The 15,123-nt window shown below is 42.1% G+C and overlaps 2 protein-coding genes across 6 annotated transcripts in view; one reads left to right on the forward strand and one right to left on the reverse strand.

Moving 5' to 3' along the window:
• Nucleotides 1-1,828, reverse strand: part of LOC120797970 (inositol polyphosphate-4-phosphatase type I A-like) — a 56,740-nt gene extending 54,912 nt beyond the window's left edge. For 3 of the 5 annotated variants that reach the window (XM_040141824.1, XM_040141825.1, XM_040141821.1), the window contains exon 1: nt 1,680-1,828. The gene's annotated coding sequence lies outside the window, so the exon portion shown is untranslated. Of the gene's footprint in view, nt 1-549; nt 661-1,245; nt 1,558-1,679 lie in introns of those variants that run through there. The other 2 variants (XM_040141823.1, XM_040141822.1) reach the window with 2 other exon arrangements.
• Nucleotides 1,829-3,388: 1,560 nt separating this feature from the next.
• On the forward strand, nt 3,389-12,608 carry LOC120797971 (sodium/hydrogen exchanger 2-like). Its single transcript, XM_040141826.1, has 13 exons — nt 3,389-3,677; nt 3,872-4,197; nt 4,937-5,074; nt 6,320-6,570; nt 8,639-8,856; nt 8,990-9,189; nt 9,342-9,431; nt 9,539-9,609; nt 9,837-10,004; nt 10,721-10,826; nt 11,705-11,821; nt 11,909-12,002; nt 12,151-12,608. The coding sequence occupies exons 1-13, from the start codon at nt 3,389-3,391 to the stop codon at nt 12,606-12,608; spliced, it is 2,526 nt and encodes an 841-aa protein (XP_039997760.1).
• Nucleotides 12,609-15,123: the final 2,515 nt, after the last annotated feature.

Consider the following 15,123-nt stretch of genomic DNA (forward strand, 5'->3'; position numbering starts at 1 on the left):
GAAAAACTGGCTGCTAAAATCATACCGTGTCATTTTATAAACTTAAGGGTCTGAGCCGAAGAAAGATTGATGTTTGGGGCGGGGAGACGCAGAGTGACAAGCAATGACTTATGTGGAAATGCAGGAGGAAATGGAAATAGTGGTGCTTTCCAAGACTACACTGGGTAAAAACCAGCACAGAAAAAGTGGCTCAGGATGGTGCAAAACAAAGATGCAGAGGAATGAAAATCTTCGAATATTTTCATATTTGATTTGAATCAGGAACTTCCTGATCAGATCATTATAAAGACTAGAAATTTGACCGGACATTGAAGCTTTGATTATTTGACAGCCTGATACTTGGCGCTATGAACGCATTTTGCTGGGTACCCAAAAATCACTGAGGTTCGATGCCTAGCTCTGCCAATATCCAAAATTGTCTTAACAATATCTTATTGCTTTCGAGACAAATTTTCACTTTGCTTAAAGTATGAGGATGGCTTCCTGCTTATATCTGCTAAATGCCTATCTGAATGCGTGTCATAACTTGTAAACATTTAAATCTCATACCATAAAAGACGCGGCGAGCCTCATAAAGTTGGTTTCCCGGCACCAGGACACAGGCGAAGCTCTACATCACTCTCAACTGAGGCCTTCTTCAGAGTCATAATTTAACACTTCGTTATAGCACAACGGCGGAGGCCTCATTTTCAAACAGGTCACTCTCCTCCTTATAAAGAGCATCACCAGCTCCTCCAGAAAAAAAATAAATAAATAAATAAAAATCAGGGTCCAGCTGACCTTGGACGGCCGCGCGGCGAAACTCGAAAACCAGCCGCGGAAAGGAGGAGGACCGCAGGTGAACTGCGTGGACGACGTGCAAAAAACTCGCACACAGACTCAGCACGTGCGTACGTCCACGGTCAGCGTCCAGACGGGGCATGCTGCGCGCGCACACGCACGCACACGCACACAAGTATCTCTATAGACTCAGCAAAATCAGTAATGCTCCATGACCGAAGGTACAGAGTGTGTCTTTGTGTGTGTGTGGTTAACAGGATGATTTGTAGGCACAACATCAACAAGCATGTCCAACCGTGACATGGCAATAAATAGTGCATGTTTGAATTCACACACTGTCTATCACACGCACGCACACACACACACACACACACAAACACACACACACACACACACACACACACACACACACACACACACACACACACCCTGGGAGGAAAATGCACCGTTTCCTAACTAACTTACGTAATACTAGCGGCAGCGGTGTTACCTCAGGCTGTGACCCGGCTGTCACACTCAAGGAACCACGTACGCGTTTTAATATGGGGGATTATTCATATTGTATGATACTTTACCCGAATTACGACCAGTATTCTACCCGTTTACGTGCTTTTTTCTCTGTCCTTCTCCTTGACCACCAACATCCTTTTATGCCTTGGCGCTGGTCTTATGTACTCAGATGCTCTCTGTCCTCTCCCGTTGTTAAGTTTATGTGACAAAAATATGAGTCACCTCTGTCCTGTTAACTCAAAAATACTCAACTAGCTTCCGTTTCCGAACTTACAGCAGACAGTATCAACACTGACAAAGCCGCAGCCGTTAGCTCTCCTGAGCCGGTGTAACCCGTCATCATTTCGCGTCAATTGAATTAAAATTCCCCGTACATAGTCATTACTTACCAATTTAGCAGTTGCGTGTCGCGATAAAATATCCGTTTATTTTGTACCACAAACAACTGTTGTGGGCGCCGTGTCCTCAAACTGCCACACTGTTTCTGAGTGTGTCTCCTTCTGCCCGTAGTCGCTGCAGCGACAGCCGCTGGCCACGCGCCCCGCCCCCGCGTAGCACGCCGCCTGCGTCATCACGCAGGCTTTTACGCACGACGTAGATTTTTATTTTTTTTTTCCAAACAATGAAAAATGAAAATAAATCTTATGTAATCACAGGAAATAAAAACAATTAACGCACCCACTTTTTTTCTCAATGAATATAAAACTAACTGCATTTACTCTGTACTTAAGTATAATTTAAGGTATTTTTACTTTTACCAAAGTATTTACTTTTATTTGACCGGTATAAATACTTAATTGATTAAGATTTTACACACAAAACATACTATCAATTCACTAAATTTAATATAGATTACCCAACAATATGAAGTAGTTAAAATGGGCTCCACCACCAATATCATCAGCATGAAAAAGCTTTTCATACACCAATGCACCAATGACAATCTAATAAAATGATTGGGTTTTTCTGGCATAACGACCAGCTTCGCATCGACTCAGACCCAGAGGAGGACAGATAGGATCACCTGTGTCATTTTAGTGAGGCTGATCATTCTATCATCCACACATCCCAAGCTGTTTGACTGTATATAACATTATCTGTTTACATATAAGGCATTTGAGCAACTGTGCTGTTGCTTCGTTTTTGTTACCATCAACATATGAAAATGTTGTATGGTTATTCTGTTAAGCTTATTCCCGATATACTGTGTGTTCCTGCTTTCCTTTTTTTTTTTAATCTTCTTCCTGTACACAGTGTCAGTAGGATCTTGGGTACCCCTTTGGTGTATGATATTTGAATAAAAGCATTAATTAAATTAACACATCCAATAATTACTGCATCTACTGAGAACAAAAATTATAATAGTATTGATTATAATAATACTTGGAGATGTGAGTTCCCCCTAAAACTTGTTCATACTAGCCTTTCCTCAGGTAAAGCCACTGTACCAATGTAGAACTGCCTTCTATCGCCATCATGTGGAAAGTATTTGGTATTGCAGGTTTCAACACAACTATCAAAACTGGCAGCTCCAGCTATGTGCCCCCTACCCAAGTCACATCCTTAAAACCCGTGTCTGTGTTTGTTATGGTTAATTTGAAGACGGATTTATACCGAAACCAGAGCAGCGGGTGAATTTAACCAATGGCGAAATGGCAGCGACGTTGTCTAGCTGTTTTCTTGTCATGTCACTTAGGACATGTAGTCTGAAGCGGCTCCACCCAGTAGGCAAGGCACATGTGACAAGCAGGTTCAGCAACACTTGAAACCAGAATTGTGTTGCACCTCTGACCAAATCCTGTTAGGACTGTTTAGAAGGAAGACCTTGTTTCTTTGATTTTAACAAGCATAAGCTATTCGGAACTTTTTTTTTTCAATTGAAACTTTGATATTTAATTGATCTGGACATGGACTGGAGTAAGGGAGTTAAGATTTATAGGGCTAAATGATAGTTTTGTTTTTTAAATTATGTAGTGTTTTATTTGCTACAGCCTACTGAAGGTGAAAAATAAACATTTTTTCAATGTTTTGGTGCTCATGTTTTGAGTGTTTCAAAACTCACATTGGAAATACTTGAGATCTGCATTGACCAGTGGATATGGGGACCTCTATTTTATTTCAAATCAGGACTCAAAGAGGAGTTTTTTGCATGCTTCTGCTCCTCTTGCTCTGCTGCTTTGGTGGGAAATGTGAGCCTCAGGAATCAAAACCTTCAACGCTGACCAACTTTCCAACTGTCAAACCTCTCCACAATCAAATCAATGAACCTCAGGCCTTCCCCGAAGAGGAGAGGGCCAGCCTTCCTGTGTTTTCTATGGACTACCCTCGGATTCAGGTCCCCTTTGAGTTTACTCTATGGGTACTGCTGGCCTCCTTTGCCAAAATTGGTATGGTTGGACGAACCACCATGTTTAGCTTCATGTTTGTGCATGAAGTAATAGGGTTTTTTTAAATTTTTTATCAGGATTTGGAACCAGAATAATTGCTGCAACATTACTTTGGATGACAAAAGCCTTAAATTTGGGGTTGGAGGTCAGCACAGGAGGCTATGAGTCCAAACTTTTCATTGTCTTCTCTCCAGGTTTCCACATTTATCACAAAATCACCATCTGGATCCCGGAGTCCTGCCTCCTGATTGCCATCGGCCTCATCGTCGGCGCCATCATGCACTCAGTCAAAGAGGAGCCCCCCGCTGTGCTCAGCTCCAATGTCTTCTTCCTCTACATGCTCCCACCCATCGTCCTCGAGAGCGGCTACTTCATGCCCACAAGGCCATTCTTCGAAAACGTTGGCACGGTGCTGTGGTACGCCGTGGTGGGAACTCTGTGGAACAGCATCGGCATTGGGCTTTCTCTGTTCGCCATCTGCCAGTTTGAGGTGTTTGGAGTTCAAGATATCAACCTGCAGGTCAGCTAAAGTCACAGGAGGGACAGGGTGGTGTGTATCAGGCCAATCGTAGGTTGAATCGGTGAAGGAGTAGGAAAGTGGTTTCTTCTGATTGAAAGGTCAAAGGTGACATCTATGTGTATGTCTCTTAATGCACTGCATGTGATATTGACTCATGTGATTTTGATATTTTTACTGTAAAGTTGAACTTTGACTTTGGTCTTATGCCATGATAAAACGACAATAATGGAGGAACGGTGGTTAAGAAACCACAAACTCACCCTAAGAGCTATTCAGTAGCTGTTCTGGAGCTTTTGATCATATCATATATGTCATATCATGTCATGTGATTGAAAACTGCTGCGTCGAAGATCAAACATGAACGCTGCACCCCAGCTCTTAAGCCAACATGGAAAAAAAGTCCTAAAAGTGCAGAAAAGAAAAATGGAAATGTTAACATCTACAATTTAATGACAACTGGGCGTACTCCATCAGCTGATGAAGATCAAGTGATACGATCGAAAGCTCCAGAGCAGCTACTGCAGTAAATGTCCCTTATGGTGGGATTGTTTTCTTACGTAATGGAGAACTTTCGTTATCACAATGTGTAAGAAAATATCTTAAAGAAACTTGACTATCTGCCTTTGACATCATGTAAAAGCAGTTTGATGTCAACTGATGGATTGAGTCTAAATCACTTTGGTACCCAAACCAAACAGAAGGAATGAACTTTGTTTGTTTTTCACTCGCTTCACCGCAGGAGAACTTGCTGTTTGCCTCCATCATCTCGGCCGTGGACCCAGTGGCTGCTCTGAATGTGTTTGACGACATCGGAGTCAATGAGCAGATATATATAGTCATATTTGGAGAGGGACTGTTCAACGATGCTGTCACTGTGGTGAGTACAGGGGATGTGTGTTTTTCTTTTTTGTTTGTGTGTTAGTCTATCAAAACTACCTTATAATACACACGGCTTATTGTTCAGAGATTTGTTTCATTGGGCTGCAGTTTGAGCCCATTTTTTGCCAATGTTCGTTTACATTTTGGCAATTTGAAACCATTAAAAGTTCCTGTCTGCATTGTACTCATGGATGCACAGGCAACTATCACTGGATTACTTTGAGACTGAAGAAAACCTAAGAAAGTGATGATTCTAAGGCAACTTCTGGGAGTTCCCAGGTGCATTTTTTGTCTATGATTTTTTAAGTGGATTTATGTACTGTATTTTTTATCCACGGTGGACATCAGCGATAATGATATCCTCTAGAAGTGTAAGTCACACAGAATCTAAAAATATGTGTATCATGTATATGAATTAGGACTCTGAGAAAGACTGCAAATTATGATCTCCCTTTCACTTCACGCACACTTGGTGGGTTGAAAAACCTCTGAACCACAGGATCCTTCTGCGAATCCGCCCCCTGCTGAAGTGTGGAGGAAAAGGGCGAAGACTTTTTGTGATAAGATCGTTAGGGCTGCGTGAGTGGCGGCAGCAGCAAGAGGCTCTCTGAAGTCTGGGGCTTGCTGGTGCCAAGAATGCAACATTAGATCAGGAAATTACTCATTTCTCACCACAGCCTCAGCAAAAATGAGCTGTTGTCCTGCACTTTTGCATTTGTGAAAAAGCCTGACACAGACTGGATCTGTGTGCCCCAGCAGTTTTCCCATCAGTCTAGTTTGGCCAGTTCCTCATTGTCGAATGGAAACGTCAACCCTTATAAGCCCACATTTGCTTAGACTGGGTTTCACCTGAGAGTTTCACTCGGCACTTCCTGGCACCCATTGTCCTCAGTTGCATCCTTTCTCCAAAGGACAAGTGTGCGTGAAACGTGTAGGTTTTGCCAGTTGAGTGACCCAAGTCAGGATGGCGCGTGATCTTCAGCCTGACCCGAAAAAAAAACAGTCGAACAGTTTTAACAGACCTTGAACTGGCAGAGATTCTTGAGAGTTTGCAGGACAACGGCTACCTGTGATCTCCAGTTGACTCTCTGTGTTGGTGTCTTTATGTGTCATTTAGTGTAAGAAAATGCAGTAAGTAAAGTGTACCTTAACTGAAACTCTACTGTATATCCAACCTTGTTCTGCATGTAGACTTTTTGTGTCTTATCTTCCGTACTCTGTCTTTTTCTCCTCCCCTCCTCAGGTACTTTACAGCATGTTTGCCTTTTTGGCAGACCTGCCCATTGTTAATTCCAGCGATGTGTTTCTGGGAGTGGCCAGGTTCTTCGTGGTGGGCGTCGGTGGCGTCCTCTTTGGCCTTCTGTTTGGATTCGTGGCTGCGTTCACCACACGTTTCACCCACAACGTCCGTCAGATCGAGCCCCTCTTCGTCTTCATGTACAGCTACCTGGCGTACCTGGTGGCTGAGCTGTTTGCCATCTCCAGCGTCTTGGCGTAAGTGTAGGCCAGACACCGATCAGTCTACACAGCTGAGGGAGAAAATAGTTACTAACCTGCATCTATGCGACAACGATGGAAGAAGTATTCAAATCTTTTACCTAAGTAAAAATATCAATACCATAAAAATACTCCATAACATGAGCAGAGGGTTGCTGTTTTCAAATATGAAATTCAGGTATCTACGAAAATTCAGAATAGTGAAGGAAAAATCGTATTACAGTTGCTCCATTTCTTTTAAATATTTGAAATATTCCAACATTACGTAACTGATCGAGAAGGTTCCAGAAGTTGCAGCCATGAGAATAGCTGGTCAAAAATCTCTAAATACCAAGGAAATTAGCTTTATTGCTTCCTTTCCTTTCTCCATTAGATAAGGAACTATGTTCTTTACCAAAGAAAATTAGATAATCCTACTCCACCTGCGATAATCAAGTTAACTACAGTATAGCTAAGCACACATACACAGACTATACAAGCATGATTCCTTGGCTTTTCCCAGGAGCTACACCAGAAAATGTGGCCAACAGTTGCACTAGGATATGAATCTGTACCCTCCAGACTCTTTAAACGAGTTTGTCTCTTGCCTGGTGTTTGTGCAACTCGTACAAACTTGCTCCTCCACATACTTTTCCAAAATGACGTTTGCGGCATCACGTGACAAAAATGTCATTCACTTACATGAAAGTGTGACACGGTGTTGGCGAAAAAAGCGCTCCCTCAACATTCCTGGGACTGAGTGCGCAGAGTGTGAGTGGAGTAAGGGGGAAATGAGACAAAAGGAGTTGTACTTTGGCTTGATAGCAGAGAGTTATGTTTGACACGACAGCAGACAACTGTCCACTGACAACTGTCAAGGCGAGACCACAAAACTGATAACAATCGTCTCCCTTTACAGGCATGTAAGGGAAAGGCGTGAACACATCTGCCAAACACTCAAATGATAGGATCACCTAACAAATAGACGCTACCTTGTGAACACCATGTCTTCAAATCTTTTCCGGAGCTTAGAAAAACACCCGGATTTCAGCATTTTTCACGATACATTTTTCAGATAACCATGGGTTTTTCAAAATGTGTTTATCTGTTGTAAGAAGTGAAAGAGCCAACTCAACTCATGAATAAACATTTTTAAAAAGATCTAAATTGCTTAACTTAGAGATACATGGGTAAAGCTCATTTGGAAAGTAATCAGAATTTTCAGAGGTGTAAAATAAAATGTTAAAATTACACTGTTGGGCCACAGGGGGCACTGAAGCGGTTGTTTACTTTTGGGGATTTTGACAACAACCTGCGTCCAATTCATTAAATGTATTGTATTACTTAGAAGCAAGTGCTAAGTATGGAGAGTCACAGTATCAAAATATGTTTCACTCATGGATTTGACAAACAAATGCTTTAGCGCCCCCTGTGGCCAAAAGGTGCAATTTGAGAAATGCGACGGAAGAAAAAAGAAAAAGGAAATAAATAAGAATGAATAAATACATATTGTAGCTGTCCTAGGGGAGAAACCATGTAGCTCCAAAATGTCATGTGATTTTCATGAGCTAAGAAAAGTTTTTAGCTTTGTAAAAATTCATTCTTATAAATAATACAGTAATTTTTTAAATGGCTGATTTAGCTTAAGAGGTAGGGGAATTTTTTTTAAACCTATAGATTCAAAATACTTAATTTTGATTGGACAGTTGTCTAATTTAGTGTGGCTGAGTTCATCGTTCACACTGTTTTAACATAAGTTGGCCATTCCTTTGACTTTTTTATACAAAAAAAGTTTGCCTCCTACTTTATATGTTCTGCTTTTTCCATATTTTGCCCTATAATTTCTCTCTATTTTGAAATTTGTGGATAATTTAGTCAAAATGTGATAATTAGCATTTGAGATATTGTGCCGCATGGACAGATGGACAAAAAAAAAAAAAAAGATAACCTCACCTCCCTGCTGTACCTCCCAAACCGCCACAGGGATCTGTGGGGTTAGTATTTGGGGTTTATCCGTAGGGCTATAAACAAATTTCTCCATCGCCAAAGGTCACTCACAAACTTTTTGTTTTTTTCCTCCCTGCAGCATTATAACATGTGCGTTAACCATGAAGTACTACGTAGAAGAGAATGTATCTCAGAGATCCTGCACAACCATTCGCCATGTTGTGAAGATGATGGCCACCATCTCCGAAACCCTCATCTTCTTCTTCCTGGGTGTTGTCACAATAACAACCGAACATGAGTGGAATTGGGCCTACATCCTGTTTACGCTGCTCTTTGCCTTCATCTGGAGAGGACTTGGTGAGAGCCTCGATTTATGGGCGAGATCGTAACAAAGTTCTCTCCTATCCTGTTTTCACTAGGGACTTTTGAGCTTCAAGACTTTCATCAACCAGACAGGCTCGTCAAGCTAACGTCTTTGTCTTTCCTGCAGGCATCCTGGTGTTGACCCAGATCATCAACCCGTTCCGTACCATCCAGTTCACTTTCAAGGACCAGTTTGGACTCGCCTACGGAGGCCTGCGAGGGGCAATCTGCTTCGCCCTGGTCTTCACCTTGCCCGAAAACATCAACAGAAGGAACCTGTTTGTCACGGCTTCAATCGCCATCATTATATTCACTGTTTTCATACAGGTGGCCCATTTTTCCGGACCTTCGATATTCACCGCGTGCTTCGTATCGCATTGCTTTGTATTTAAATGGACGACCACTCTGACCCCTTTTACAAAGAATAAAATTTTGTGTGCGCTTTTTTTTTCTTTTTTTTTTCTAAATCTTCTTTACAGGGCATCAGCATCCGTCCCATACTAGAGTATTTAAACATCAGGAGGACCAACAAAAACCTGAACACCATCAACGTAGAGATTCACACCAGGGTAAGATATCAACTGTTACCGTAACAGATTTAGTTTTCTCTCCTTCACTGATTTTAAGTCTTATTTTTACATTGTTACATCTCCGTTTTTGACTGTATTTTGTCCAGGTGATGGAGCATGTTGTTTGTGGTATTGAGGACCTGTGTGGACAGTGGAGTCACTATTACTGGAAAGACAAGTAGGAGCCATGTCATTGTCTGACTGACTATGTCTCTTAATGTGACTGGATTGAAAGTAGGATAAATTCTCATTTATCGAGTTGTTTCTTACCATCTCTCCTCATCTAATGTGAACCAGTGGGTCTCTTCCCGCAGATTCAGACCAATTTGCTCATTAATTTAGGTCAAGAAAGAGAACGCGTAGCTTGATATGCTAATAATCTTTATTCGTTTAACTGTGTGTCAGGTTTAAGAAGTTCAACGATCGTGTTTTGAGGCGTATCCTGCTTCGAGACAACAGGGCTGAGTCCAGTATTGTGTCTCTGTATAAGAAACTGGAGCTGCAGAATGCCATTGATCTACTGGAATCCCCTGTGGGAGACCTCAGTGCAGCGCCATCTATTGTTTCTCTGCAGTAAGTTCGACAAGCAGACCGGTTTTAGCCTTATTTATTGAAAAAGACTATTTCTTACTTGCAAGTGGGAAAACAAGGTAAAACATGGTTAAGAGTGTAATTTTGTTAATTTGAGTCAGGTACCAATAAGATACTTGACGGATCCTACCGGAACTTACGTGTATCACAGTGGAAGAAAACAAGACTGTGGGGAACAAGGGAGTAACAGTTGGGCATTTTTGTAAATGCTGGGAATGTACGGGGTGCAGTACTGTTAAACAAAACTTAGAGCTGCATTGTGTATTCTATTCTAGCTATATTGTGACCGGACATAAAAACTGGTCACGGTTCTTCTCAATACTACAACGAAAATTCCCCAAAACTTTCAACAGAGTCTGTCGTTTTAAATTTTAGTAAGTCGTGAAAAAATGTCTTTGACTCAGATACTCCGCAACCTAATAGCTTCACAACCTCGCCACCCAAAAGTTACAGTAATTTTTGCATTGAAATCAGCTTATGCGTTGAGTCTTTAAGTAAGATCATAGAAATTGTATCTGCTCACCAACAGTCAGGATGAGTGCATCAGCTAAATGCATGAAACCTTTATCCAAAATCTAATTTGGCTCCAGCTGATGATGCTGATAACTGCAGTCCATCTTATCGTCGGAAGTAAAAGTAAAGCATTATATTTCATTAATGTCTCTCATTCACTGTTCATTGCTCTCAACTCCAATCAGTGATGAGAAGAAGGAGGCATCTCGACCGAAGAAGAAGTTCCTTGCTGCTGACGTGATGAAAATGCACGACATCCTGTCAAAGAACATGTACAAGATCCGACAGAAGGTACCGTCAATGCCACAACTGCAGGGAAACCTTCTTTAACTGTTTTTATCAGCTGGGTTTTGTCAGTGCTGGATTATTCGCCTCTGTCCGAAAATGGGCAAGTTGCTTTTAAACGGTCTAAAACTAAAATGAACTATGGTCTAATACCATTTCAACAGCCACTTCCCATTCGTGACTACAGGTTCTACACTTTTTTTTCCTTTTGGAAATGATCCCCTTCAGGTACGTTTTACCTGAAACTGCATGTGTGTGTATTGCTTTCCGCCTGTGGTCTGACCTGAGGTAATTATGGAGCCATTTTACTGTGGTTTCTATAGAAAAAAACCTGAGGTAATTATACAGCACTTTTTATAAAAAAAAGCACAATTATAAAAAGCTTTTTGTTTTTTTTTGTTTGGCTAGAATTCTTTTGTGGTTTCAGAATTTTTCCAAAACTTATAGGATAAGACTGGCATTCTGCTCTATTTTTCTTACTGTCGACAAATCCCACGAAAATCAACAAAGTGTTAATCTGTCTCTCAATGCTTCCTGACTTCCCTACCCTGTCTGCGGCACTCAGTCTCATAGGCTATTTGTTGCAAGTAGAGACAGACACTTCTAAATATGGGTCACAAATGTATAGTTTCATCTTTGAAAAATGCCTTTTAATTTACTAAAACAGCTGGGCACTGTAGTTTCTAGCAAATGTTACTAGAACAGGAGGAAACAATGCTATTTTCATCTGCGGATTGATACACATTTGGCGCTGTGGTGAGTATTTCGGGCGGCAGGATGTATGCATGTGTGATTGTCTGTGTAAATTTTAATGCACATCCTAACATTAATTTCAACGTTTTGCATTAAAAACTGTATTAAATATCTCTCAATGTATATTCCAGACGATGGCATACACCAACAAATATAATCTACCCGACGACAGCCGAACCAGGGAGATTCTGATTCGCCGCCACGCGAGCATCAGGCGCAGCCTGCGTGTTGCGAGTTTCCGTGAGATGGTGGGTCTTCATTTTGGCGGACGTTAAAAATATGTTGCCACCTTATTTTCCCAGCCTGCCTGACCTTCATCCCTCCTCCTCTTCCAGCCAGCACAAGACATCCCCAGGTCTCAGAGGTACTACTCCCTCCAGCCTGGTGGAGAGCTGGAGTCTGCCTTTTCCCTCAGAAGACGAAGTCACGGTGAGTTTATAGAAAATGTGCTTGTTTCCCTTGATGAACGCATCACAGAGAGATTTGTTTTGGTTGAATTCGGTGACTAAAATGTGACTAAACCAAACATTGTTTTAACTTTTATATGAATTATATTCAAATACTGATGTTATAATAGGTGGTTGTGAGGTGGACCATCTCTCAGCTCGTCTTCAGTCCTCTGGGGTGTCGCCCCGCTCCTCGTCCCGCTCTCTCGTCCCCATGAGGAGGCTGAACACCATTAAGGAGTCCGGAAGTGCAGGGCAGCAGCCAGCCGCTTCCGCCCATCCAAGCTCTCCATCTGCTGGAGTACACATTTCGGACGAGAGGGGTCCTGCAAGTCCTGCGGGTTCCAGCTTCAGAGCCAGGAGAGCACCAGTTCCCGCACCCAGGAGACGTAGTTCAGAACGGGCGGAGGGAGATGAAGACCCCGCTGACCCTGCACTTCCAGGAGGAGGGGCGGAACCAGTGCGTCCTGCCCAGCTACCACCACCTCGTGGCTGGGTGCCCGAGAACCGGGATCCCAGAGAAAACGGGACAGGAAATCCCTTACTTAGACACTCGTCACAGGCGTCTCGAGGCTCAGGGAGATCGTGACGAACAGAGGAGGACGGGGGGACGTATTTTGAATCAGGTCGGGTGGATGAGGTATTCGCTGTAAACCTCGCTCTATGAGGTGGAGCTGCTCTGGAGGTTGAATGAGTCTTCTTGGTTGAGAAGAAAGTCGAAAACACAGAGGCTAAATAAAACTAACTTACAGGCTTGAACTTCAGAACTGAGACTGTGATTTAGAGTTAAGTGGAAAAAATATCTGCTAGCTTGCCACAAAGAGTCTCGATATTACACGCCTGTTGTCTTAATTGTGTTGGGTTTTTTTTTTACTGCTCTTTCCTATATAAAATTTGGCTATTTTGCTCTTGGATTATAACTCCCAAAAAGTTTGAAAAATTACCTAGTATTGAAACGTTGTCTTTTTCTGTCTAAAAAAACTTTTTAGGGGCTGTAGTCCAGCCTGTGGACACGAACCCGGCCTTATCGCTGCCTCCTGAAAACTAAAAGCATTTGCACACACACACACACATTTTTTATTTTTCAGTTTTTATATGTGTGCATGGGTATGTTTGTGTGCGTTTCAGTGGCGTTTGCCAGTAGAGGGCGCAGATTGGAAGTCAGGAAGGTCAGTAGTTTAAATTACTTTGCAATATGTAAAATGAGCAGACAGTGTGTTGTTTACTGGTATTTAGTTTTATTTTTTTAAAAACTGTTTTGTGATTTTAATGACAAAATGTCGCCAAAGTACTGTACGAAAATAAATGCAACAAAACCCCGAGTTCTGTTCTCAGCCTTAATGTCGCCTTCCCGTCTGTGCATTACACGCTAGTTCGACGTTAGCTCCACATGATCCTCGTTTTCCTCTGGTAAAAATAGCAGAATTTTCAGCCAATAACACAAAGGGATTAACGAGTGATTAACTGAGCTGCCAATCAAGCCCACACACAGCTATGGAGGCTTTATGCTCACTTCCATACAGTATGTGTAAGTATGTGAGAGAGAGTGTTGTTAGAGAGAGATAACCACACAATTTCTAGCAAAATTTCCAATCCTGCTTAAAAAAAATGTATCATTAAGGTTATCGTTGGTTATTTATATTCCGCCACCATTCCCCTCTCTAATTAAACAGATGGCAGCAACATTGCCTCTACGGTGTCGGCTAAAATTAGCAGCAAGTTAAGCTTGAAGTTTGAGCCCATAGCTCAGCGAAGTCGCTCATACAAGCTTCTTTTGAAAGGGGACGGTAAAATGAAAAAAAACTTGAATCGGAATGGCAACCGTCCACGCATGGCTTTTCGCAGCTGTGAAAAGGCGATGGAGTGTCAGTCGAGCTTTGGATTTCTCCACGTTGAGGCAGTGTGAGTGGGGCAGTGGTATGCTGTGCTATTTCTGAGGAGTTTGGGGGAGCACGGTACCGTAAATCCAAAAAACACAAAAGAAAAAGTGTAAGGGGGTGGATTTACCAGCGCGTTTATCTGCTTAACTGCAGATAGCAACTAGCATGCCCCCCATGACAAGCCTACTACCTACAGTTGCGACCTAGCTTTACTAATAAAACCCAACAAGCACAGTTAATTAACTACGTTGTTTTACAGGGTTACAAGTCATTTTAAAATGACTAGCGCTAGCCGATCGCAGCTGACACTGTGCAAGAAGCCGGGTGCACTCTGGACAGGGCGCCAGTCTGTCACAGACGCCGGCAACATGTCGTTTTTTTATTACAGTATCAGAATATATTTTCTTTCCTCTCTGCACGTTACATGAAAAGCCATCATCTCATCCTTGTAGGTCTAAATTCCGATTTGTTTAACCTCGGGTCCTGCAACTAAAAGACCGGAAATAGTGGTTGCCCTCAGGATGGATACAGATCCATTTATATGACCAGATGCATATGGACATGGAGTAATATTACACTACCGGATTATGCCATTTAACCAATGCATTTGAAACCTGGCAGAGGACCCACATGTACTATTAAACTCAGGAGAGAGGAGCTAGAGCACTAAACACTCTCCCTCGTGTGCTTTAGTATCCACTTTTGTTAGACCTTCTGGCTCTCTGACGGGCCTTCCACACCCAGTATCATCTTTCAAAGTTTACATCTTTATATATGCCAGGCACAGAGAGCAAACCGTATAAAAGATGGACAGAACGGGCACGGGAAGGTGTTCCAAGTCCCACTAAAGTTGCATTTTGGACACAACTTGCTGCTTTTTTATCCGTTGACACACGGGCGAGGCAAAAAAAATCAAATTCTACATGATCACGGGAGCTGGAGGGCTGGAAATGTTCAAATATGAGTTGATGATTTTGTTTAAAACTGCAAAAACAAAAAAAACCAACATCTTTCCTAGTAATTTTTATCTTTATTTGAGTCAGAAAACTCTATTTTCTTAAAAGAAGTGAAGAGCTTTAGGTGTGTAGTTAAAAAAAACAGTATTTCATTCATTCTGCCTTTGGTAGAAACGGTATTTCGAATCTCCGTCTGGAGCGACTGTCGACATGTGTTGTCGGAAAGTCAATCAAAAGACTACGAAGAGACACAGAACAACCACAAAGA

This window comes from Xiphias gladius, chromosome 13 (genome assembly GCF_016859285.1).
Source record: "Xiphias gladius isolate SHS-SW01 ecotype Sanya breed wild chromosome 13, ASM1685928v1, whole genome shotgun sequence".
Classification (NCBI taxonomy): Eukaryota; Metazoa; Chordata; class Actinopteri; order Istiophoriformes; family Xiphiidae; genus Xiphias; species Xiphias gladius.